The 26,663-nt window shown below is 42.8% G+C and overlaps 1 protein-coding gene across 1 annotated transcript in view; it reads left to right on the forward strand.

Moving 5' to 3' along the window:
* LOC127572632 (solute carrier organic anion transporter family member 3A1-like) overlaps positions 1-26,663 on the forward strand; it is a 257,725-nt gene that overhangs the window by 200,899 nt on the left and 30,163 nt on the right. Inside the window, exons 5-6 of the mRNA XM_052020100.1 lie at positions 1,068-1,232; positions 14,645-14,843. Of these exons, the coding sequence (XP_051876060.1) occupies positions 1,068-1,232; positions 14,645-14,843 (364 nt within the window). The remainder of the gene's footprint in view (positions 1-1,067; positions 1,233-14,644; positions 14,844-26,663) is intronic.

Raw genomic sequence — 26,663 nt, forward strand, 5'->3', positions numbered from 1 at the left:
AAGAGGCATAGATCGAGTGGACAGAGACTTTTTCCCAGGGCGACAATGGCTAACACGAGGGCACATAATGTTAAGGTGATTGGAGGAAGAAATAAAGGGGATGTCAGGGGTAAGTTTTTTACACAGAGAGTGGTGGGTACGTGGAACGCACTGCTGGCAGAGGTTGTGGGGGCAGATACATTAGGGACATTTAAGAGACTCTTAGATAGACACATGAATGAAAGAGAAATAGGGGACTATGTAGGAGGGAAGGGTTAGATAGATCTTAGAGCAGGATAAAGTGTCAGCACAACATTGTGGGCCGAAGGGCCTGCACTGTGCGGTAACATTCTGTGTTCTAAACTCCATCTGCCTTTTCTCCACCCATATCTGCAACTGATCCCACTGTATCATTTGGCAATCTTCTACATACCCCCAGCAGCACCATTAGGGTAGAACTCTCAACTAGAAATTTTAAGTCTGATATTTAGCCTGGAGCTCCATTTGTTGCTTAGATATAGTGAGAGTTTCCAGTACAAATGTGCCAAAGCTACAATATTGTTTATAAATTGACTTCTAAGCAGCAGAGATGAACTTTAACCACAGGGAGTCACAACTTGCAAAACTTGTCATCATTACTGGTAAATCGTGATTTTGAAATTTCAAGAATGTTACTATTCCACAATATCAATCATACTGTAAGTTTATTTGACCTTAATGAAAGAGTAAAGTGTTAGGAATGCTTTGGAAACTTTGATCGGCAGTTGAAGTGACATTTTTGAAAGCACCTCTCTTGTTGTATCGTGCTGAAGTAATGTGCAGTGTTAGGTAACAGTGTCCCAGAATACATTTGTCCTCAGTAAATTATTTTTCATTCCGCCAAAGGAGAAGTTCATAATCATGTGGCAAACAAATTCTTTTGTTATATGGAAAAAAACTCTGGTGACTCTGTGCAAGTTCCTTGTATTCTAGTGCCATCTGCTGTTAGCAATATTTCCAGTAATGTCATTTAGCAAAAGCAACCTTCTCCTTCCTTAAAAATAATTCTTTTTTTTCTTATAGTTTTTTTAATGTTTTTTTTATTTCAGCAATTCCACAAGTCACTAAGCAGCTGCTGATGAACCCAGTCTTTACCTGCGTTGTGCTATCCGCCTGCATGGAGGTAGCAGCTATCAGTGGCTTTGCCGCCTTTTTGGGCAAGTATCTGGAAAGGCAGTTTGGTCTGAGTGCTTCATACGCCAACCAGTTCATAGGTAAGATAATCACTGTTAATCATTTGTCATCTGATTTGTTTTGTTTTTGTCTGAAGGCTGAGTTAAAAATGTGCTTGAACATTGAACACTACAGCACAGTACAGGCCCTTCGGCCCACAATGTTGTGCCGACATTTTATCCTGCTCTAAGATCTATCTAACCCTTCTCTCCCACATAGCCCCCTATTTTTCTGTCATTCATGCGTCGCTCCAAGAGTCTCTTAAATGTCCCTAATATATCTGCGCCCACAACCTTTGCCGGCACTGCGTTCCGTGCACCCACCACTCTCTGTGTAAAAAAACTTACCCCTGACATCCCCCTTATACCTTCCTCCAATCACCTTAAAGTTATGTCCCCTCGTGTTAGCCATAGCCTTGCTTCTTTTTAGGCATCTGTGTAAGAATACAGTTCGCTTAGTTGCAGAAGGAAATAGCAGGTTTGTATTTTGACTCCAGCTTCCATGCCCCTTTCAGAACGCCAGAGCATTTTACAGCCAGTGAAGATTTTTTGAAGTGTTCAAATGTAATGTAGGATGGCAGCTGGTTTGTGCACAGAGAGTTCACCCCACGATCATCCCCTCTCCCAAAAATGAGAATGTTCAGATAACCAGTCTTATTAGTAATGGAATTAAGTTGTGGAGGAACTATTGTCCAGGAATTACTCCTCCCCATCTTTGAAATAATGCCCCCTTACCTGTCTTGTGTAATTTATGTATAATTTATGTTTTGTGTGTTGTCTGAACCTACATAAGACCATAAGACATAGGAGCAGAATTAGGCCATTCGGCCCTTCGAGTCTGCTCCGCCATTCGATCATAGCTGATTTATTTTTCCCTTTCAACCCCATTCTCCTGCCTTCTCTCTGTAACCTTTGACACCCTTACTAATCATGGCTCTGATGCTGCTGCAAGTGAGTTTTTCATTGTACCTGTGCTTCACCGTACTTGTGCACATGACAATAGACTCAACTTGACTTGATCATGTCCATCTGAGAGAGCACATCGAGACTTGATTTAACAGCTTACGCCAAAAGACGGCACTTCTAACTGTGCAGCATTCTCTCACTATCTAGATTTTTTTGTATTTTCAAGACTTATATCCACTTGAATCCACAACCTGCTGACTTAGAGGCAGCTTTTCTACCAAATGACCTGGAGTTAACACACAAAATTGAAAATTGTAAAAATTGACTTCTATAGAACCAAACTTCAGAAAGAGGATTCAATAAGCACATGCTCGAATATTGTACATTTAGCACTTGTGACTTTTCCTTTCCATAATCCATGCTGCATAGTTACCAATTCTGTGTATTAATGTGAATGAGACAGTGCATTTGGCATCAAATATACTATGACAAATATAATAGTCCACCAAGCTGCTTCCCTCTACAATGCATATATAGTTTACTTTCTGATGAATTATGTGTAAACCATTCATTCCCCCGAGCAAAATGCTGAAATATAGAGACCATGATATCTTTCAAAACTCATTATTCAATGTAGATTTTACCCGAGAAGTTTCAATCCAATGCATTTTGCCATAAAACTGTTCTTTCTTCTGAAACTCTGCTGGAGAAGAATACAATTGGGCCGACAAGTTTGTTCACACAAATCAGAAGAGACTGTATTATGCTGTTGAAAATGATCTTTACCTGAAGAAAGGATTTAACCCGTTTTTTGAACAGGGCAAACCTGAGCAATTTTCCATTATCTGGTAGATTCAGATTTGTGAACATAGTAGAACGTCTTGGCTAGAGGAGCAGCTAGTTCCGAGATACGTGCATTTCATCAATGCCAGTGATCTTTGCCTTAAGAGTGATTATTTACTCAGTCTTTGACATGTTCTGAAGTACATGTTTCAAAGACAGATATGAATGATTAAGTCTTGGTGCCAGGAGAGCACAACGAGAAGACTCACCCTCAACTGTGAAGCAAGCAAACTAGCAGAAATGTTTAGAGAAGATTATAACTACAGTATGGGGAAAAATACTTCTGGGGAACAATTGATGAAATCACCAATTAGTGCATATGCAGTAAACTCAGAAATATATTTCAAATTAGATAAAGAAATGAGAAAGACTTATTTAAGTTAATGTAATACAGGTTTATAAGCAGGTCATTGAATGGAATCATAGAAACTTAATGACACAGAAGGAAGTCAATCTGCCTATTGTGTCTGTGGTGGGATTAAGAATAGTTTCATTAAAATATTCTATTGGGTTTGGTGATGGAGGTAAAGACAGCAATGGCATTTATTTATAGGGCACAGTAACAGGACCAATGAGCCCACGCCGCCCAATTACACCCACGTTAACCTACTAACCCATTCGTCTTTGGAATGTGAGAGGAAACCCACGTGGACACGGGGAGAACGTACAAACTCCTCACAGACAGCGACAGGATTTGAACCCCAATTGCTGGCGCTGTACTAGCGTCACGCTAACCGCTATGCTATCATGCCACCCATTTAAAATCTCGCCGAATGATATTTTGGAAGAATTAGCAACATTGGCTGAAAGCAGTCGGCTAATGGAATAAATGTCATTTAGTAAATCAGCTCTTGATATCACGAGGAAGTCCTGCCAAACATGTCGATAAAACCATTTTCTGATTCAGTCACAAACCGCATTAGAATGTTCCAAGCAAGGGGAGAAACAGTTTGGGCTCCATCAGAAAGGTCGAGGACTGTTCAGCAATGCACAAGACTCTGTGTTGCTGGTCTAGCTTTGAAAGCGATAGGGAAATGGGAATTCTATGGAGTATATACAGGCACTTAGGATTTAGATAATATCCACACATTAGCTAAACAAAATGATGTAAAATGGATGAGTATATGGGATTTTCCTTTCTATTGCTGACTCAAACAGTGGTGATATTTGAGACATCAGGAAATTCTCACACTATATGCACACGTGCACTTGCATAATGGACCACTGAATGCCAATCAGGCGCCTGGCACTGGGATCTTTGCAATTGCAGCATTCGTGATGACAACCTGGGTGTGATCAGTGCACTCAGCACAGACTAGGGATTGAATTTCGGCCCTTTTATTCTGTCAAACTCAATAGCAAATCATTCATTCAACAAGGTTACAATGTAATATGATTTTTAAAAGGACTATTACTAGTTTAAGACCCTACTTACACATCAGGTGCTGCGCTTTAGTTGAAAAGAGGACAATACAAGAAATGGGCAACATTGCTGTTAAAAGCAGGTGGTGGGCTAAAACAAGCAGGGTTAACTTAATTAGTGTTTAAACAACTCCAGCTGTGTACCTTGGACAGGAATATATATCTTCACAGCTTTGGAAGCTTCAATCAGACACTGAATCATTGCTCAAAGGTCATTTGATCTAAAAGCTAATACACATGTGGCTGAATGATTACAATTTTACAATATTGGCAGGAAAGCATAGGATGTGGCTCTATTCAGAAGTGGAACTGCAAACCATGTTGGTCCCCCTAGTTAAGGAAAGATGGTATTTCACTGGAGGTGGTGCAGAGATGGTTTATCAAGTTGATCCCAGATATTAGGTGGCAGGTGGCAGATCCCAGGTGGCATTTTCCTACAAGGAAAGATTCAACAGGTTGGTACTCCACACATTGGAGTTTCAAAGAGCAAGGGGTGATCTCATTGAGGCATATAAGGGTAGACGGGGTAAATGCTGAGGGATTGCTCATGAGATGAGGAACAATTTCTTCCCTAAGATGGTGGTAAATCTTTGGAACTGTGGAGAGGGTCCTTAGTGATGGATGCCGCCTTCTTGAGGCACCGCCTCTTGAAGATGTCCTTGATGGTGGGGAGACTTGTGCCCGTGATGGAGTTGGCTGAGCCTGTAACCCTCTGCAGCCTCTTGCGATCCTGTGCATTGGAGCCTCCACACCAGGCTGTGAGGCAACCAGTCGGGATGCTCTCCACTGTCGTCTATAGAAATTTGTAAGAGTCTTTGGTGACATACCAAATTTCCTCACAGAGCATAGAACATTACAGCACAGTACGGGCCCTTCGGCCCACAATGTTGTGCTGTCATTTTATCCTGCTCTAAGACCTATCTAACCCTTTCCTCCCACGTAGCCCCCCATTTCTCTATCATTCATGTGTCTATCTAAGAGTCTGTTAAATGTACCATCAAACTCCTAATGAAGTACAGGATGGGTTTATCAGATCCATTCTCCCTTCTCCCAAAAGGTTATCACAAGTAAGCTACATTAAGAAAAGTTTACAAATTGGTGCTCCCAGTTCATGACTTCACACTGGAGCAAGTCTAGACAATTTGATACAGAGGTCTGTGCATCTGATTCATTGCCCAGGTGCTTTTGTAACCAATGAAGTTAATGATTGTAAAGCTGCACACTTGCAAGTTAGGCTCATTAATCTCCATGCCTGAATTTCTAATGTCCTGTTGCATAACTTATAAGCTTGGCATCAGGATTGGTTAACACAAGCTGGTAGAAGAGAACATCGTCATTCCTAATTTCCCCTCTGAGTCACAAAAGAAGTGTAACATCATGTAGAAACAAGTATTGATTTGTCCCTACTGGTAAAAGAGCCCTTTCCATGTTTAAATTGGGCTTTCAGATGGCCTTTGGGAACACTCAAAAGCACTTCTTTGGGCACAGAGTGAGCAGGTATCTGGAATGTGAATGTAAATGTAATGCATGACAGTTTGTACCCCTGTAGTTTTGGCAAGGTTACTTGTCAATGTTTTTCCTCTGGAAAGCTTTGTTAAAGCTGGTATGGATCTCTGCAATATGTTTCTTTAAATGGATTGAAAATTTCGACGTCTGAATTTGCTTGGGATCCCCAAAAGTAATGATAAATAAAATGCACACTTTTTCTTGCACTTTCAAAGTGCAAATAAATAAATGCAGCATTGAACTTTTGAAACATTGGCCCTAAATTTCCTCAATCTTTTGTGCTAATATTGACTGGGTGGGTGGGAAGAAATTTTGCTTTGGATTCAGTCACATTTCAAAATTTGCAGCAGATTTTGATTGGAGGCTCATAAATATCCATACCAAATAAATTAGCTGTTACATGGATGGGCTGATTAATTACAGAATATGTGTCTGTGCCAATGGTGGTTGGAAGGGATTCCTATTCATCCCTGAAAACCTACAGTGCTAAAGGGATTTGAGACATTTAAAAGTTAAGGATAGGGATTCCCTGTGAAATAAAATGATGTTTTTGCATTTTCTTTGGGTGTATACTGTCACCAGATGCCATTACCCAATTCTCAGGGGTGGGAGTTCTGCCATAACTCGAAGGAATTTAGGAGGAGGATGCAAATAGTCAATGTCCCAGCATTTAAGGCAAGGACAGAGCACAATAATAGGGCAGGAGCAAATTTCAATCCATTTCCAAATTCTGATGTCAGGTACTGACCTGAAACAACGATGTTTCTCTGTACACATTTGCTAAATTTGATTTACATCTGATTTACTAAATGCTTCCAGCATTTTCTGTTTTTTTCCAAATTATATCTGCCCTAAATTTGACCCCATTGTGTTTGAACAAGATTCAAAAGCTGCTAGGCTCGAAGATCCAGAGCCTCTGTATCCAGGGGTGACTGATTATACTTCACCAGAGCTAATTCTACATCTGCAGCTTTTCTAATTAGAAAACACTTTTGCAATGCAATCCAAAACAAATTAGGAACCATCTCGCATTAACTACCCTTCAGCTGTAAAAGTCAGATGCAGAGGGTTAATTTCCACAGACAAGTCTGGAATGAGAAACTATAATTTGTAATGATGTTAAATAAAATGATCAGTACCATGTTCTATCTCCCTATTATTTTCACACAAAGCTGCAACAGCAAGTTGTACATTAGACCTCTGCATCAGGTCATCTGCATGTCAGCATCTTAGGACTGTAAATTAAACAATTCTCAGAAGAAAAAATATTGTTCATATTTAAGGTGAAGGATTTCTGCAATAGTGGTTACAGTGTTTTCTCATATCGCTGCTACAGTATAATCATGTTGCCATGGTAATAGTTTAAATGAAAATCAGCTGCGGCAGAAGCCTCTGCTGTCTTCTGATTTATATTAAAAATGTGGTGTTGAATAACATCTTTAATGTAACAATGCCATCAGAACATTGCCCGTATTGTTGCAGCTCATTTTTAAATACACAAATTTTACAAGGTGTGATCATATGATCACTTTTTTTCAAATATATGTAACTTGATTTGAGAAGACCTGTTGTACAACTGCATCAGTTATTAAAATGTTTTTTAATAATATGCAAGCTTTAACATTTCTGGGAACTATACTGTTGCCTGCTGAATTGTCACTGACTTTTCCTCAGCCAAAATAACACCGGTACCGAGGAGCAGTTTGCCATTGGAATAAAAATGTTAATCTGTCAAAGCAAATTGCCCCCACCTATTAGAACCCACTCAAATTTACTTTCATTGATATTATTTGAATAAACATTGAGTATCTAACCCATTGCAATAAATTACTGCTCGTGGAATCAAGTGGAAAATTGACTCTTTTGTGTTTTTTGAGAGTTGGATTATTATTCTAACAAAAACACCAACTTGCACTTATTAGCCCTTTTAACTGGGTGAAACATTCCAAAGCACTTCACAGGAGTGTAAACAAAAAGATATTAGACATCAAACCAGATGACAAGACACAAGAGAGTGCAGTTGCCGGAATCTGGAGTAAAATAATAAACTGCTGGAGGAACTCCTGGTCCTGAAGAAGGGTGCTGACCCGAAACGTTGACCACCTGCTTTTCTCCACGGATGCTGCCTGGCCTGCTGAGTTCCTCCAGCATCATTGTGTTTATCATCTAGATTCCAGCTTCTGCAGTCCTTTGTCTCTCTGCTGGAGGAACTCAGTGGGTCAGGCAGCATCTGTGGAGGCAAAGGAATGGTTGATGTTTCGGGTTGAGACCCTGTATCGGGACTGAGAGCGTAGAGGGAGGATAGCTAGTATAAAGGGGAGAGGGGGGTATTTCACCTCCAGTTAAGGTGCAACTACCCCCCCCCCCACCTGACTCCATTTACCCATCATCCCTCACTCCACCTAGATCCACCCATCACCTCCCAGCCCCTGCCTCAACCCTCCCCCTCTCCCCTTTATACTGGCTTTCCTCCCTCAATGCCCTCAGTCCTAGTGCAGGGTCTCTCCCTGAAATATCAACCATTCCTTTCCCTCCACAGGTGCTGCCTGACTCGCTGATTTCCTCCAGCAGTTTATTGTTTTGTTGCACGTGGCAAGATATAATGGCAGGTGGCTAGAATATGTTAAGGAGGAAAGAGAGACAGAAAGGTGGAAAACCATAGGGAGGGAATTCCAGATCCGAGGTCTCAGGTACCTGACAGAACAACTGCCACCAAAAGTCTGATTAAAATTGACTTGCCCTGGAGGTGGACAAGCAGAGACTTCAGAGTTAAAGCAGAAAATGGGAGTTTAGCAAAGAGAAAGGTTGACCTTGAGACGGGGAACTGCACAAATATAAAATACTTCATAGAGTAGACTTGAAGAAAACTTTTCCATTTGTGGGGTTTCAAAGCAAGGGACATGAATATAAGCAACTTGATAAGTCCGATAAAATACTTTGTAGAAACATGAGTGGTCAGAACTGATACTATGGGGTGTCATTGAACAGCAGAGATGCATTGAGGGGAACAGTGTAAGTACATTCCAGAGAAAGGATTAAAAGTCGATGGAGAAAGAGTAAGATGGAGTGGAGTGGGAGGAGATTTAATTGGAGCATTAAAACTGGCACTTATAGATGGGGCTGAATGGCCTGTGCTGTATGTTTCAGAAAACTCTGTGAATCAGCTTGTGTTTTTCAAATACCTCAATTTAAATACAGGTATGATTTTAACAACAAACTTGGGGGTATGTGAATGCCAGTAAAGGTACCAAGAAATTGCAGAGAGTTGTGGACACAGATCAGCACATCATGGAAACCAGCCTCCCCTCCAAGGACTCTATCTATACTTCTCGCTGCCTCGGTAAAGCAGCCAACATAATCAAAGACCCCTCCCACCCTGGACATTCTCTCTTCTCCCCTCTCCCATTGGGCAGAAAATACAAAAGCCTGAAAGCACTTACCACCAAGCTCAAGGACAGCTTCTTTCCTGCTGTTATAAGACGATTGAATGGTTCCCTAGTATGATAAGATGGACTCTTGACCTCACAATCTACCTCGTTATGACCTTGCACCTTAATGTCCACCTGCACTGCACTTTCTCTGTAGCTGTGACACTTTATTCTGCATTCTGTATTGTTTTTACCCTGTACTACCTCAATGCACTGTGTAATGAATTGATCTGTATGAACAGTATGCAAGACAAGTTTTTCACTGTACCTCGGTACAAGCACAATAATAAACCAATTCCAATTCCAAACCAAAGGCCTCAATGGACAAGGGTTTTGTTGGATCTTTGGGATTGATGAGGATGTAAAACTGAAGTGTATAGGAATTTCTTTCTGTAGAGGGTGGTAAATCTCTGGGATGCTCTGACCCAGGGGGTTGTAGAGACTAGATCATTGGAGGCATTTAAAGAGGAGGTAGAAGTTTTTGCAAGATTCAGGCATTGAGTGCAATGAGAACCTGTGACAGAAATGAAGATGAGGCCTGGGACAGATCAGACATCGCCATATTGAATGACAGGGCAGGTTTGCGTGGCCAAATGGCCTACTCTAGTTTTTTTTGTGTTCTAAAACTGCAAAGCTACAGAGGATGTGTTGGATTTGTCACCTAGACTCTGTGGATGAGCTATTGTTTATAAATGCTCTTGGCTTCATTGAGCTTCTCCCATTACAGTGATTCCTGTCTCACTCCAACCTTACCCCAGTGTTTTTTCACTATTGTCAAAACCGCTTTATGGTTTCAATGGGCCACATTTGGCAATTGGGAAATCAAGCATAAACACAGCAAAAGTGACTGGTGAATTCATAAATGCTGGAAGAGAACCTAGCCAAGAACAAATGAAATAATTGAGGTTAATTTGCGGTCAATACTATCACTGAGCAGTGCCCCCCCAAAGAGAGAACAGGCGAGGAAGTGTGCCTGCTATCCATAAATCCCATCCATTAGAATAAATGAATGGAAAAGCAAATGCAGTGGGTCCTGTGGTTTCTTGGCTGCCTTCCCTGCAATCACTACTCCAGGGTAAGAGCAGTCAATTGTAGTGTAAATTCTGATATGTCAAATAATGCCAGATTACTCCTTCAATGTATGTAAAATAAGTTATAAACTAAATGCCTTCCACATATTTTACAATTCGAAAAAAATTATTAACAACTGTCCTAATTTTTCATACAATTTTTATGTGAAATTGTAATCTGTAGGATCAAAGTAGCTGCCAACAATCTCCCATTTGGTGAAAACAGCTGAAAAATCTGCTTTTTGTATTTTAATAATGCAGTGTTTCAATATTACAATGGCGAATTTCTGAAGTGTTCTTTCCTTCACATATGAAATAATTTAAGCCTGACATTTCCCTTCAGTCAAAAATAGGACAGCTGATAACATTCAGACCAGACTGGTTCCTTCTGCTCCCCTCTCTGTCACACTGCCTCATTTCTAGTAAAACTTTTCATGTGAGGATTCTTTCCTGCTACTTCTGACAGCACTTGTCAGTCCACAAGAGGAAGTCTATTTAATGTTTAATAATTATCTTACTTCCATAAAGGACAAAGGTTGCAAGATATTTTCCAAACGGCTGCACACCCAATTTAGAAATGTGATTCTATGTTGTTGTCCCTGCTAACAGTAGAACTTCCTAATTGAAAATACATTAAAGTCTCCACAACTGTGACTCTCTTTGAAGGATAAACAATAGATGGTGTTGTCTCCAAGTTGGATCATAATTAATAAGTAAGTGAGGCACTTGTCCTTATGAACAAAAAAGGTGACTGGCTTGGCTGAGATAAGCTAACTTCCTGTTTTCATCCACACAACTACATTTGTCTTAAAATTAGCAAAGGAAGGAAACGTAATACTGTATCGCGGACTGGTATTTTTCATCTCCTTCTGCTTTTTTCCCCCTCAGGACTAACATGGGATATAAATAGGGTGTAGGAGGGCAGGAGCAGCTCTGAGGAATATTAGCCTTGGTGACATATTTGGCAGAACTTCCAATTTTCATTCAGGTTTAAAATTTGTGGTACCAGATTGATTACTATGAACAGGAAAATTGGGTGGCATAGAGGTGCAGCTGATCGCTGCACTCCCATTGATGTAGAAAGTTCTAGCCCTGCTTCTTTAGGGCGGGGAAAGAAAGGACAGACTAAAGTAAAGGAATGGAATCCAATGTTGTGGGCTTAACTGCAGAAGTAAATGATAAAGCAGCACCTTCCCCAATGGTCTAAAGTGGAGATAATCTTGCATAAGATGCTTGTGTGCGAATGATCCTACAAATCTTTTGAGGATGTCATTCCCATTGCTCAACAGAAGGAAGCCATTTTAGTCCGTGCCAGCTCTCATCAGAGTAATGCCATCAATCCCACTCCTCTTTATTTTGTCTCATGCCCATCAACTCCTCTTTGATTCTTTTTGCCATTTACCCACAATAAAAGGTAACTTGCTGCGGCCAGTTTAACCTAACATCGTGTCATTGGGATGTGGAGAGAAACTGGAGCACCTAGCAGTAACCATGTGAGCATAGGGGCGATTGTGCCAACTCCACCACATAGATCCCAAGGTCAGGATCGAACCCAGCTCGCTAGGACTGTAAGGCCATTGCAACATCCTTGCAAGAACTGGTAGCCAGGCTTCAGTTTGTATCTTACTATTACCACCACTGGGTCTGCCAATGCTCTTGTAACGTGGCAAATGCTGGTGCTCCTGTAGTAAATGACATCTACAGTAAAATTTGTATATCTGGTTGCCCTATGACTAGATTCTGAAGAAAATTCCCCATGGTCATGGTATGCTGGTACCTATAGATGTGGTTGGTGGCATCTGAGAATTTGTAGTCAGTTAAAGGTGACCACCATCTTAATCACCCCAGCATTACTTCTACTACGCTATTCCACTGTATTGGAGAGTTTCCAAGAAAGCACCAGGCATTATAATTGTCATGGATTCCAAAATCATGCTGGTGCCTATGGGTCTAATTGCAAATGTAGATATAAAATATATAAAATGCAATCTGAACTTTATAGACTTGACAAGGGGAAGGCACAAAGTGAAGCCTTTGTGCAGACAATGGCACTCTATGGTGGAAAACCTTTTTAACTTCTAATAAGCATAAGCTCAAAATGTGATACACTCTTTGTGTGTGGATCATTCCAGTTCCAGGAACATTCAGTGATTTCAAGACAGTCCAGAACAAAATAACTCTCTTAACCACAAACATTTCCTCCCTCTGCTACTGATGCCCAATGTTGCAATGGTTAACTACAATGACAATGATTCTTAAATGCATGGCCACTTCCGCTTCAAAGGCCAAGGTCAGCAAATACATGGGAAAACTTCCTCCTCCTTATACAACAACCTGCCATGGAGCTATTTCACCTTAATCGTCACTGAATCAAAATCTTGGAATTTCCTACCTGTGAATGTACCTTTACCTCACAACCTGCCACATTTCAAGAAGAAAGCAGCTAACCATCAACCTGTTAAGGACATTTAGGATCAGGGATTAAATGCCGGTGTTGCCAGCAATGTCCATGTCTGAAAGATGCATGAAAAGTAAAGTCCATGCAAAACACTTGAACCTTTTTTGTCTGCCTGTCTCCACCAAAAGAAAATGAAATGTAGACTGTTCTCTTTGAAAACAGATCTCCCCTAAACAAAAGTGGACAGCAAGCTGTGAGATATTGCAGCTTCCTCCTGCTCCAGCTTGGAGAAGTCAGTTGCTTGAAATTTTATTGCTTTGGCCACCTTGATAGCTGTTGGGAATTTGTTCTACTCTGAGCCAGGGCTTCAGCATATGGATAGATTTTGGTGATGATCCCTTTGTGAAATATTGACACAATCACAGGCAGTTCCTCACCGAAGTCTGAGTAGGGCAAAGCCTCGATGATTTTGTATTCTGCTGAGCACTCTTCTTCTGCTCCTTCTCCCTCTTCCAGCAGCTTCTCCTGCTCTGCTTTCCCTCTGCCCGATCTCCCGCTCATGCTACAACAGCAATGCCTATGCCTGCACCCACATCTTGAAGCAGGTGATTTGTCCAGAAACCGCAATTCACCAAAAGGTCTCCGGGACCGGGAACTAAACACCCCTGCAGTTTAAAACAGCCCTAGAAATTGCCAATTCTCTGTAGACTCACAGCAACAGCAAGAAGAATACAGTCAGAAATTAACCTGTAGGTAGTTAATGACCCCATTAAGTTGCAGTGGTGGATTAACCTCCCTCATGCAAACCTGTGTTCAGCTGTGCATGTTTAAGACAGGGCATTAGCAAGAGTATTTCGCTTCAGAATGGCAATGCTGCCATCAAATCAGCTTTACACACTGATTGCCTTAGTACTGTGCACATTGTAAAGTTGATGCATGAGTGTAGTGCGTGCACAATATCGCCCACACAAATAGTGATGTCAGATGTGACTTATGCCATCGGTGAGCACATAACACTCATGTAACACATTGGGACCCAAGTGGTGACTGAGGGACTCAAACAGTGACCTGCATTTCATCTCACTGATGTCCCTATGGTCCTCAGAAGAGCAAAACACTGCAAAAGCTGGATATCTTGATTAAAATGAGAACATGATGGAAACAGTTGTGGTAGAACGTAGAACATAGAACATAGAACACTACAGCACAGTACAGGCCCTTCAGCCCACGATGTTGTGCCAACGTCTTATCCTGCTCTAATATCTATCTAACCCCTCCCTCCCACATAGCCCTTCATTTTCCGATCATTCATGTGCCTATCTAAGAGTCCATTAAATGTCCCTAATGTATCTGCCCCCACCACCTCTGCCGGCAGTGCGTTCCATGCAGCCACCACTCTCTGTGTTAAAAACTTACTCCCGACATCCCCCTTACATCTTCCTCCAATCACCTTAAAATTATGCCCCCTCGTGTTAGCCATGATGTACAATGTTTCCTTTGGGCTATGATGCCACACACTGTTGCTAAACACTGGGAAAGGAAACCATGTTTTACAATTAATTATATAAGAAATGACCTTAGGCCACAGAATTTATTTTTTCAGCCTCCTTGTAAGGTGGACATAATGGCCCCAATCCTTGTTTCCAGCACAGTTCTGGCAGCTTGCTTCCCTGAGTAGGCAGCCTCTGTAGCGTATTGTGGCCTCCTCCAACCAGTGATCACTGGCAGCCAATGAACCTAGTATCATGGGCACCCATCCAGATTATTGGCCCAGTAGAACCTCCATGGATTTTCAAGGGACACAATCTTATTTCTCATATTGTGTGCTTTCTGTACTACACAAGCGTGGTTCATTCCCTGCCCTATGTTTTTGTTTATTAGGAGTCACTGCTGTTCCTTGTGTGTGCCTTGGAATTTTTCTGGGTGGCTTTGTGCTGAAGAAGATGAGCCTAACTCCACTGGGAGCCATCAAAATGACTATGACTGTCAACATGCTGTCAACCGCCACGTATGTAATGCTGCTGTTCCTGGGCTGTGAAACAGGACCATTTGCTGGTGCAACAGTTGCCTATAAAAACAGGTAAGGAGCACATGATAAAATCATGGCATCATTAATTTTTCTTTTGCAGTTGTCTGATGCAAGGTCACTTTAATGTTGTTCTGGGCACTAACTGGGACCTGCTGAAGGAGAAACAGTAATGCACAAGGCATTCCACAAATACTTGGTTCGGGCTCTGATTTATTTTTAGGGCTCCAATTACAGAAAAGTGATAAGGGGGATCTTTTCATTTACGGTGGGCAGCTTCCGACTACTACTGAGCAATCCAGTCATCAGACCATCCTGTCACTTTGCCAGTGATCAAGTTCAGAGACTATGGACTGGATATCCTCAAATTTGGATAGTACAGTAGAATAAAGTTCAAGGGAAGCTGCTACATCAGTGCTACAACCCGGAGTGGTCCTGATTTGCCTATCCTCTATCTCGCAGAGACCATGATCAGGTTACATGAATAATAGTGGACACATAAATCTGCATGGTTTTCTTTGGTAGTGTAGTGGTTAGCGTAACGCTATTACAGCGCCAGCGACCCAGGTTCAAATCTGGCCGCTGTCTGTAAGGAGTTTGTACATTCTCCCCGTGTCTGAGTAGGTTTCCTCTGGGTTCCTCCCACATTCCAAAGACGTACGGGTTAGGAAGTTGTGGGCATGCCATGTTGGTGCCAGAAGCATGGCAACACTTGCGGGCTGCCCCCAGAACACTCTACGCAAAGATGCATTTCACTGTGTGTTTCGATGTACATGTGACTAATAAAGATATCTTAACATGAATGCTGATAATACAAAAATTAACTGCGTGGTTGACAGGAAGAAATCCCTAGACTGCGACAAGGTAGGTAAGCAAAAGGCATTCAGTCTGGGGAAGTAGGAGGTGATGCATTTGGAGAGGGCACACAAGGGAAGGCAATGCTGAATAAATGCAAGGATATTAAGAAGTGTAGAAGAATAGGCAGACCTTGGAGTGCATGCCCGCAAATCCCCGAAGGCAGCCATGCAGATGGATAAGGTGGTTAAGAAGATACATGGAATACCCAGCTTATTGACCAAGGCATGGAATACAAGATGATTGAAGTCATAGAACGTAGAACATAGAACACTACAGCACAGTACAGGCCCTTTGGCCCACAATGTTGTGCCAACATTTTATCTTGCTCTAAGTTCTATCTAACCCTTCCCTCCCACAAAGCCCCCATTTCTCTATCAATCACGTGTCTATCTAAGAACCTCTTAAATGTCTCTAATGTATCTGCCCCCAAAGCCTCTGCCAGCAGTGCGTTCCACACACCCACCACTCTCTGTGTAAAAAACTTACCCCTGACATCCACCTTATACCTTCCTCCAATCACCTTAAAATTACGTCCCCTCGTGTTAGCCATTGTCGCCCTGGAAAAGTCTCTGACTGTCCACTCGATCTATGCCTCTTATCATCTTGTACACCTCTATCAAGTCACCTCTCATCCTCTTTCTCTCCAAAGAGAAAAGCCCTAGCTCACTCAACCTATCTTAGAATTGTATAGAACATTAATTAGACCACAGTTGCAGTGCAGTGTGCAGTTCCAGTTAATACACTGCGGGAAGATGTGACAGCGACGGAGAGGGTATAGAGGAGACCACAAGGATGCTGGCAGGGATGGAGAATTATGGTTATGGGGAAAACTGTCAGGATTGGAGCTGTTTTCTTTGGAACAAAGGAGACAGAAGGGAGATTTAATTGCGATCTGCGTCTCCCCGTTGCCAGTCACTACAACCTCCCCTCCCACACTATCACTGATATGACAGTCCTTGGCCTCCTCCATTGCCAGGAGAATTCCAAGTGCAAACTGGAGGAATAACACCTCATTTTCCATCTTGGAACCTTGCAGTCTAACGGCATGGACATTGAATTCTCCCACTTCAAGTAATCCTCCCCTCTTTTGTCCACCTATCACTGCTCTGCTTTTCCCTCCTATATATTGGGCTTCCCCTTTTCCTATCTTCAGTCCTGAAGAAGGGTCCTGACCCAAAACATTGACCGTCTGCTTTTCTCCACAGATGCTGCCTGGCCTGCTGAGTTCCTCCAGCATCATTGTGTTTTTCATCTAGATTGCAGCAATCTGCAGTCCTTTGTTTCTTGAGATTTAATTAATGTGTATCAACCAATGACACGGTGAATAACTCAGGGCATCATCTTATTTCCTTTTGTAGGGGGATCAGTAACTGGGGCATAGTTTTATTTTTCTTAATAGGGAGGTCAATAACCAGGGGCAAATTTTAAGAGTATTAAAGGCCAGAATGTCTGACCTGTGCACAGGTAGATGAACTGCTGAACTGCCAGTACTTGCCATCATTTCAGGTTAGAAGACAAGCAGATTGGGAGGGTCCCTTAGCAATAACCAGTTCTTCACAGAGCTATTGGTAGCTGAATCTCCCAGCCATTGTGACAATGAATGTCTCTCCTCCAGCCATCTAAGCTCTGCTGAGATTTTTCAGTGCACCTGGACTGCCAAATGGTGAGAGTCCTCAGGTAGCGCAAGACTCCAGTCTCTGGATCTGTGGAGGGTTAGGGGCTAGTGGGGGAGGACAAACAGCAGAGGATCCAAAGCAGACACTTGTGCAGTATTTATCATTGTTTCCTAGACAGACAACTACCCAGATGATTTATTTGAAATAGTCTACCGGTAATTGTTAGCACTCCAGTCAAAAAGAGTTGATCGAAACTGAGGTGGTGTGGGCCAGTGGGAGGAAGTAATAGACAATACAGTCTGAGATCTTTTTTCTATCCTCAGTGATGAAGTACTTATTCTCACGCACATGCATGAATGAGGAGATATAAAGGGAAGGGCAGGTAATCTGGTTCAATTGTAACACCCCATGGTAAACTGGTGAAGTGCAACATTCACTATGAAATTTGCTGCAAATGCTACAAGTTTGCTTAAAATAAGGCAGAGAGGATGGAAGTTGTGCTGGGATCTGAGTAATAATAAATCATAACTTAAGCAAATTACTTAGAGTCATGGTGTCATGCAGCAGAGAATAAAGCCCTTCCATCCACCATGGCCAGGCAGACCATCAAACCCTGCCTACAGTAATCCCATTTACCAGCCCGTGTCCTGTCCTTTAATGTGTTAAATTCAAAATATCTTGCATTTGTTAGATAGATTTCTTGGATGTTTAGTTGAAGAGCTGAGGACTGCAGACCCAGAGTGTGTAGGTGGAGAAGGGTGAACAACTCATTTTCAACTGGTAGAAATAGATGGGCCAATTGGCCTCCCTTGCTGCAGGCCAGGCCGCATCTGTGAAAGGAGAAACAGTTCATGATTAAAGTCCGGGACCCTTCGTCACTACTGGGAAGGAAGGTACAACATTAGTTTTCAGTAGGAGAGAGAGTGGAGAAGGGATGGCTAAGATAAAGGAACTATGTCGAATAGGGTGAGTCCAAACTGGTTAATGGAGTTAAGAGGGGGCAGTTTACCGGCACATTAAGCTTCTTTATCTGTGTAATGTTTCCCTAACACGGTCTGTAAGGAGCTGCAGCTGGATGCACTTCTCACAGGTGTAGTCATCAGAGACACTGGAGGTCTCCCTGATTTCCAACATCCTGCAAGAGGAGCAAACTACTGCCCTGCCTGCTATTCCCAATGTTCTTAACTGAACTTCACCTTAGCCTCCGCTCACTTACTCCGCCTCTTTACGCCGAAGCCTCTCGAGCCAAAGCCTCAAGGTCCCACTCTTACACTGAGCAACTCACACAACGGCCGCTCTGCTTGACCTTACCTTCTTTTTATTGGCTGCTACTGCCCAATTAGCTAAACAACGAGGCTTGCTCTCCAAACTGCTTCCCGCTCTCGCTCTCGCTCCTGTAAAATTCCATAGCATTTATATTAGCCGGGGCTAATTGCTCTGGTTTCCCCCCACATTCCAAAGACGTGCAGGTTAGGAGCTGTGGGCATGATATGTTGGTGCCGGAAGAGCGGTGACACTTGCGGGCTGTCCCCGGCACATTCTCAGTAACGCAAAGAGACGCATTTCACTGTGTGTTCCGATGTAGATGTGACTAATAAATAAATATCTTATATCTTATATCTTATCTTATATATCTTATATGACAAGGCTGCGGAACCTGTCCGTCAAGACAAACTAAACAAACAGAATAAGAACAATTGAGCCAAAATGATGACAGGTAGAAGGTAGCAGTTAACTAAAGTTGGACAATTTGAAATTGAGTCCTGCAGGCTGCAATGTGGCCAGTCAGAAGATGGGGTGATGTCCTTTCAGCTTGTGTTGGGTCTTGTTGTAACAGTGCGGGAGGTCACAGTGGGAGCAGGTTGGTGCAACCAGAACCACAGAACCTGTCCTTTCACCTCGTACCTTCCCACCATCCAGGGACCCAAACAGTCCATCCAGGCAAGCAGCAATTCACTTCCACTTCTTCCAATCTTGTGTCTTGCATTCGCTGTTCACGATGTGATCACCTCTACGTTGGAGAAACCAAATTCAGATTAGGTGATCGCTTTGTAGAGCACCAGCATCCAGTCTGTAGCCTGCCACTGGATTGTGCAGCTTCTGTTTCATCAGATGCTGGATAAAAGTGAATTTATGCAAGATTTTATTGGAGCAGAGGAATGTGACAAGCTGCGCTGATCTCTACTACGGAGCCATGTTGGAACTGATTCTTCATCGTTTCACGGCTTGAAAGAACTGACCTTAGAGCCTCTTTCTTCAGCTCTGTGGAGGTGCACAGTTCAAATGCAACACTTCCAATTACTTTGAGTGGCTGTCAACCAGCAGGAGGAGATGGCCCATTCCCAACTACGTGAAATCATCCTGCATTTGTTGCAAGGGACAAGCCAGCCACTTTCACAAGTGCACTGGGGACAAGGAATCCGTGGCTTACAGTCATGACACACTCCAAATGTTCAAAGTCTTGCTGAATCCCAAGACTATACTCATAACCCCTGCCTATTGCTTGAAATCAAAAGATTAGCAATCACTTAGAGTGATGGGCAGTGATACTGCAGGTAGTTCAGCTGTCTCACAGCTCCAGCCACCAGGATTTGATTCTGGTCCAGTGCTGTCTGTGTGGAGTTTGCATAGAACATAGAACAGTACGGCACAGGAACAAGCCCTTCAGCCCAATATTGTGCCGAACCAATTCCATTAGTAATAAAATGCCCAACTAAACTAATCCCTTCTGCCTACACAACATCCATATCCGACCATTTCCCTCACATTCATGTGCCTATCTAAGAGCTTCTTGAATGCCCCTATCGTATTTGCCTTCACCACCACCCCAGGCAGTGCATTCCAGGCACCCACCATGCTCTGTGTAAAAAAAAAACTTGCCCCATACATCTCCTTTGAACTTACCCCCATCATCTTAAATGCATGCCCTCTGGTATTAGATATTTCAACCTTGGGGAAAAGATACTGGCTGTCTATCTATGCCTCTAATAATCTTATAAACCTCTATCGGATCTCCCCTCAGCCTCCGCCGCTCCAGAGAAAACAACCCAAGTTTGTCCAACCTATCCTCATAGCACATGCCCTCTAATCCAGGCAGCATCTTGATAAACCTCTTCTGCACCCTCTCCAAAGCCTCGACATCCTTCCTATAATGGGGCGACCAGAACTGAATGCAATAATCCAGATGCGGCCTAACTAAAGCTTTATAAAGCTGCAGCATAACTTACTGACTCTTGAACAATGCCTCGGCTAATGAAGACAAGCATGCCATATGCCTTCTTTACCACCCTACCAACCTGTGTAGCCACTTTCAGGGATCTGTGAACTTGGACCCCAAGGTCCCTCTGCTCATCAACACTGTTAAGGGTCTTACCATTAACTTTCTACTGTCTCTTTACATTTGATTTCCCAAGGTGCACGTTTGGCCGGGTTGAACTCCATCTGCCATTTCTCCACCCATATCTGCAACGGATCTATATCCCACTGTATCCTTTGCCAGTTTTCTACGCTATCCACAACACCACCAATCTTCGTATCATCTGCAAACTTACTAATCCACCCATGTACATTTTCATCCAGGTCATTTATACATATCACAAACAGCAGAGGTCCCAGTACGGATCCCTGAGGAACACCACTAATCACAGACCTCCAGCTAGAATAAGTCCCATTGACCACTACCCTCTGTCTTCTACAGCCAAGCCAGTTCTGAATCCAAATGGCCAATTCACAGTGGATCCCATGCATCTTAATCTTCTGGTTGAGCCTCCCATGAGGGACCTTGTCAAACGCCTTATTAAAATCCATGTAGACAACATCCACAGCTCTACCTTCATCAATCACCCTTGTCATCTCGTCAAAATACTCAATCAAGTTAGCAAGGTACAACTTGCCCTGCACAAAGCCATGCTGACTATCCCTAATTAGATTATGGTTTTCCAAATGCTCATAAATCCTATCCCTAAGAATCCTCTCCAGTAACTTCCCTACCACTGACGTGAGACTCACTGGTCTATAGTTACAGGATTATCCCTGTTTCCCTTCTTGAATAACAAAACAACATTAGCTACCCGCAGTCCTCTGGGACCTCACTCGTAGCTAGAGAGGACACGAAGATATTGGTTAAGGCCCCAGCAATCTCATCTCTTGCCTCTCTCAATAACCTTGGGTATAACCCATTGGGCCCCGGGGACTTATCCACCTTACTGCTCTTTAAGAGACCAAACACTACCTCCTCCTTTATCTCAAAATGCCCTAGCATATTAGTATGCTCCACACTGATCTCCCTCTCCTCTACATCCTTCTCCTTGGTAAATACTGATGCAAGGTACTCATTTAGCACCTCACCCTGCTTCCAAGCACATGTTCCCTCCTTTATCTTTGAGTGGTCCTACCGTCTCCCTAGTTATCCTCTTGCTCTTGATGTATATATAGAATGCCTTGGGATTTTCTTTAATCCTACTTGCCAAGGACTTTTCATGGCCCCTCCTGGCTTTCCTAATTCCATTCCTGAGTTCCTTTCTGGCTTCTTTATAATCCTCAAGTGCACTGTTTGATCCTAGCTTCCCAAACTTTACATACTTCTTCTTTCTCTTCTTGACCTCCCTCGACATCCAAGGTTTTCTTACCCTGCCATCCTTGTCCTTCCTTCTTACTGGAACGTACTTGTCCTGTACTCTGTTCAGTTGGTCTTTAAGTACCCTCCACATGTCAGATGTGGACTCGCCCAAAAACAGCTGTTCCCAATTCATTCTCCCTGCTGCCTAACTACTGCCTAATGCTCTCGTAATTTGCCCTGCTACAATTTAATACTCTCCCACAAGGTCAATATTTATCCTTACCTATAGTGATCTTAAAACTTAAGGAGTTATGGTCACTGTTCCCTAACTGTTCTCCCACTGAAAGATGAGTCACCTGATCATGCTCGTTACCCAACACCACGTCCAGTATGGCCCTTCCTCTCATTGGACTATCTACATATTGATTTAAGAAACCCTCCTAGATGCACCTAACAAATTCTGCCCCATCTAACCCTCTTGCACTAAGGAGGTCCCAGTTTATATTAGGGAAGTTGAAGTCCCCCACGACAGCAACCCTATTAGTTCTACATCTTTCCTTAATCTGCTTGCATCTATGTTCCTCAATGTCCCAGTGGCTATTGGGGGGTCTGTAGTATAATCCCATCAGAGTGATTGCACCTTTCTTATTTTTGAGTTCTACTTGTACAGACTCAGTAGACAAGCCCTCCATTATGTCCTCTCTAAGTGCAGCTGTGATATTGTCCCCGATTAGTAGTGCAGCTCCCCCCCCACCTCCCCCCCCCCACCTCTCTTTTACCTCCCTCTCAATCTTTTCTAAAACATCGAAACCCTGGAAATTTAAGCACCCAGTCTTGTCCCTCTCTCAACCGTCTCTGTTATGGCCACAACATCATAGTTCCATGTGCTGATCCATGCTCTAAGTTCATACTCCTAGCATTCAAATGCACACACTTCAAACTGTCCGTCCCATTGTGTCTATTACTTTGCTCCTGCCTGTTTTTGGCCCTGACATCTACCTTCCTCTCAATCCCTCCACTTTCTGACCTGGTGCTCTGGTTCCCATCCCCCTGCCAAACTAGTTTAAACCCTCCCGAGTAGCACTAGTGAATCTCCTGATGTTCTGCCTGTGGTGACAGTGTGGGTTTCCCCAGGTGCTCTAGTTTCCTCCCACATCCCGGAGGTGTGCTGGTGGTTAGGTTACTTGGCCGCTGTAGATTAGCTCCCTTGTGCGGATGGCTAGTGAGATAATCAGGTAGGTGTTGATGGACACGTATGTTACAGGAAAATAAATGGAAGAATGACATTAAGTTTGTTTTGAGAGCCAGCATGTATTCGATGGGCTGAACATTTCCTTCTTTGCCATGAGGAACTGTGAAATAAGAATATGAATAACAACACCAAAGGTGACCATTTTGCCTATCAGGTCCATTCAGGCTCCCAGCTCTGCAATTCCATCAGCTTCTTTCCTCTTTTCCTATCTCCTTGTCGCCCTGCAAATTCTTGCTCACATGTCCATCAACTCCCCTTTGATTTTTCTTTTACCTATGCCAGGAGTAACTTACAGCAACCAATTAACAAACCAACGTGTTTTTAGAATCTGGGAGGAAACTGGAGGATACCCATGTAGTCATGGAGAGAATGTGCAAATTCCAACCAGGCAGTAGCCAAGGTCAGAATCATTCCCATGCTGACCGGAGCAGCAAGGCAGCTGCACTACCTGCTGAGTCACAGTGCTACATATGAGCAAATCCCATTTGCTGAGCAAGGGACAATCTTTAATATGTTCACTCGTAGTTCTTTCACAATCATCACTCTGTGGCCACATCAAGCAACTGCAAAGGTCCATTGTCCTCCATGAATTGTCGACTCTAGGACCCCACATTCTGGTGGATCACCATCTCCCATAGGTTGTGTGTTTTCAGCTTTGGCCTCTTGGGCCTCCTGACCCATGTTCTGTTCAGTGATGGCTCTGTCATGGGTCCAGTTCCACACTCAGACCAGCTTCATTGTACACATATATCTTCTTGGGTATCATGTGGTGTCTGAAGGCTCTTTTGAGTTGCAGAGTGTCGTGGCAAATAACCAAGGGAAAACTGCCAATAAACATGTTTTAAATCAAAGTAGCTAATTTTTAAATGTACAGAAACATATTGCTAAGCAGATATGTCTAGCAATATTGTCTACAAACTATTTTGTTCTTGCTTCAGGGTTGTTGCCTTTTAAAATGATTCAATAGTTTGATTTATTCCTTGAATAACCCATTGTCCCCTTGACACTATATCAGAGAATCTTCTACAATCGGTAGATCAATCTCCAGAGAGTTTATAAAATCAAACAACACAACTTCTGTGTGCTCTGAAGAACATGAGGAGCCATAATATTAGTGAGTCTAGTAAAATTAGCAAAAACAGATGATTTCTTTATTAGTCACATGTACATCAAAACACACAGTGAAATGCATCTTTGCATAGCATATTCTGGGGATCAGCCTGCAAGTGTCGCCACGCTTCCAGCGCCAACATAGCATGCCCATAACTTCCTAACCCGTACGTCTTTGGAATGTGGGAGGAAACCGGAGCACCCGGAGGAAACCCACGGGAAGAACATAGAAACTCCTTACAGACAACGGCAGGAATTGAACCTGGGTCTCTGGCGCTGTAGTAGCATTACTCTAACCGCTACACTACCATGTCGCCCTGTGGACACAAAATTCATCTAACTCTAAATAGTGCATGAACAAGAATAACACTCACTATACTTGGCAATAAGACAGCTGGTCTTCTGTGTTAACGCTACCTAATACTACAGTTGAATGATGTGTTTCGTGTTAGGCTGTGCTCGGGAGCTGAATTGTCATTTTACAATTTTACTAGCACTCTTAATTTAATGATGACACTTAGAGTCAGATGGTATTGTTTGCAGCCGTGTTCATTTCTGACACAATAGATTTACTCTTACAATGCACCATTTATAACTATTTAGCTTTACAGAAGGGATATGTAAACCAGCAGGTATTGTTTTTACAGTCATATATGGTAATTATGTTACATTCTCATCAGGAACAGTTTATTACATGGTCTCTGATATTTCAGTTATAAAAAAAAGGTTGCTGGGGAGGCTCTGTGGGTCAGGCAGCATCTGTGGAGGGAAGTGGACAGTCAACTTTTGGGGTCGAGTCCTTTCATCAGGACTGAAAGATAGGGTGAAGATAGCCAGTATGGAAAGGTGAGGGGATGGGCTGGAGCAAGAGCTGGCAAGCGATAGGTGGATCCAGATGAGGAGGGGTGATGGGCAAGAGGGGAGAGTGGGAGCAGCGACAAGAGCTGGGAGGTGAGAGGTGGAGGCGACAAAGGTCTGAAGGTGATGGACTCTGATAGGAGAGGAAGGTGGAGCACAGAATAAAAGGAGGGAGGTGGGGAGGGCAGAGGGGAACCGTCGGGGAGGGGGACCAGTGGGAGGAGTGTGTGGGTGATGGGCAGATAGAGTGGGTGGAGGAGGGGAAAGAAACAGGGTGATAAGACCATAAAACCATAAGACATTGGAGAAGAATTAGGCCATTCAGCCCACTGAGTCTGCTCTGCCACTCGATCATAGCTGACTTATTATTCCCTGGAGGCTGGGGTGATTGCAGGAAGTACTTGGTAGATCAGGAGGAGAGAGGACAGGGAAAGAGGGGGAGCAACTGCTTTGATCTGATCTATCAATCATGAGACCATGCTCTTTTCACTGTTTAGCTCACCTGCTGTTCGTGCTGCAGTAACTTGTTCTAGTCCTGGCTGATGAAGTGTTATCCCTTACGTAGAACGGTAGAACACAGGAACAGGCCCTTTGCCCACCCCCCGCCCCCCCCCCCCCCCCACCAATGTTTACGTCAAATACAATGCCCAAATAAACTAAATCTCTTCTGCCTGTACATGATCTACAGCCCTCCATTTCCTGCACATGCGTCTATCTCACAGCCTGTTTAACACCACTATCGTATCTGCTTCCACCACTAGCCCTGGTACCTACCGCTCTCTGTGTGAAAAGAAAACTTGCCCTGCGCATTTCTGTTAAGTTTCCTCCCCTCACCTAATATCCTCTAGTATTAAAATGTTTCATTAACAAAAATCTATCACACTCAAGTTTTAAATTGTTGAAGATGGAAGAGAATTCCAAATTTCTATCAGCTTTTGTGTACAGCAGTGTTTCCTCACTTTACTCCTGAAAGGCCTTATTCTAATTTTGAGACTTTGATCCCTGGTCCTAAATTCCACAACCAATGGAATTATATTTTAGTTCTCAACCTAGCTGTTTGCCTTATTATCTTGAAAACATGCATTAAATTGCACCTTAAACCAAATTCCAGGAACTTCAACCTTAATTTGTGTAATCCCTCTTTATAATGTAACGTTTGGAGGTTAGTCTCAGATTCTTTATATAATCTTGAGGGATAAATTGAAGAAAGCTGCTCCCTTACATTGTCTATTTATCTCTCAGTTACGGTTTTGTGCTTGTCCTATTTAATCCCTACTCACATCAACAAGCAAGTTTGTTGCTGGAACTTGAGTCTATATTAAATGAAAACCTTTCTATTTTACAAGGCCATTTACAGATAATCTGTCAATTTAACAAATGAATTGCAGCTACTATGAGCTATATAAATCAAGTGAGCCATTACCAAATCTAACAGCTTTGCTTGAATACAGATTGTAAATAATAGGAAAGTATTGGCCTAAACAGAAATCAACCACTATTTGAAGCAATTTGAAGAGTGATTCTCTCACTATCCTGAGGGAATGTCAAGAAAGAAGATATTAACCTCTAGACTGTGAAGGATGTTCTCAACTTCATCAGCTATTTTATTACAGTAATCACAT

The sequence above is a fragment of the Pristis pectinata genome, chromosome 7, assembly GCF_009764475.1.
Source record: "Pristis pectinata isolate sPriPec2 chromosome 7, sPriPec2.1.pri, whole genome shotgun sequence".
Taxonomy (NCBI): domain Eukaryota; kingdom Metazoa; phylum Chordata; class Chondrichthyes; order Rhinopristiformes; family Pristidae; genus Pristis; species Pristis pectinata.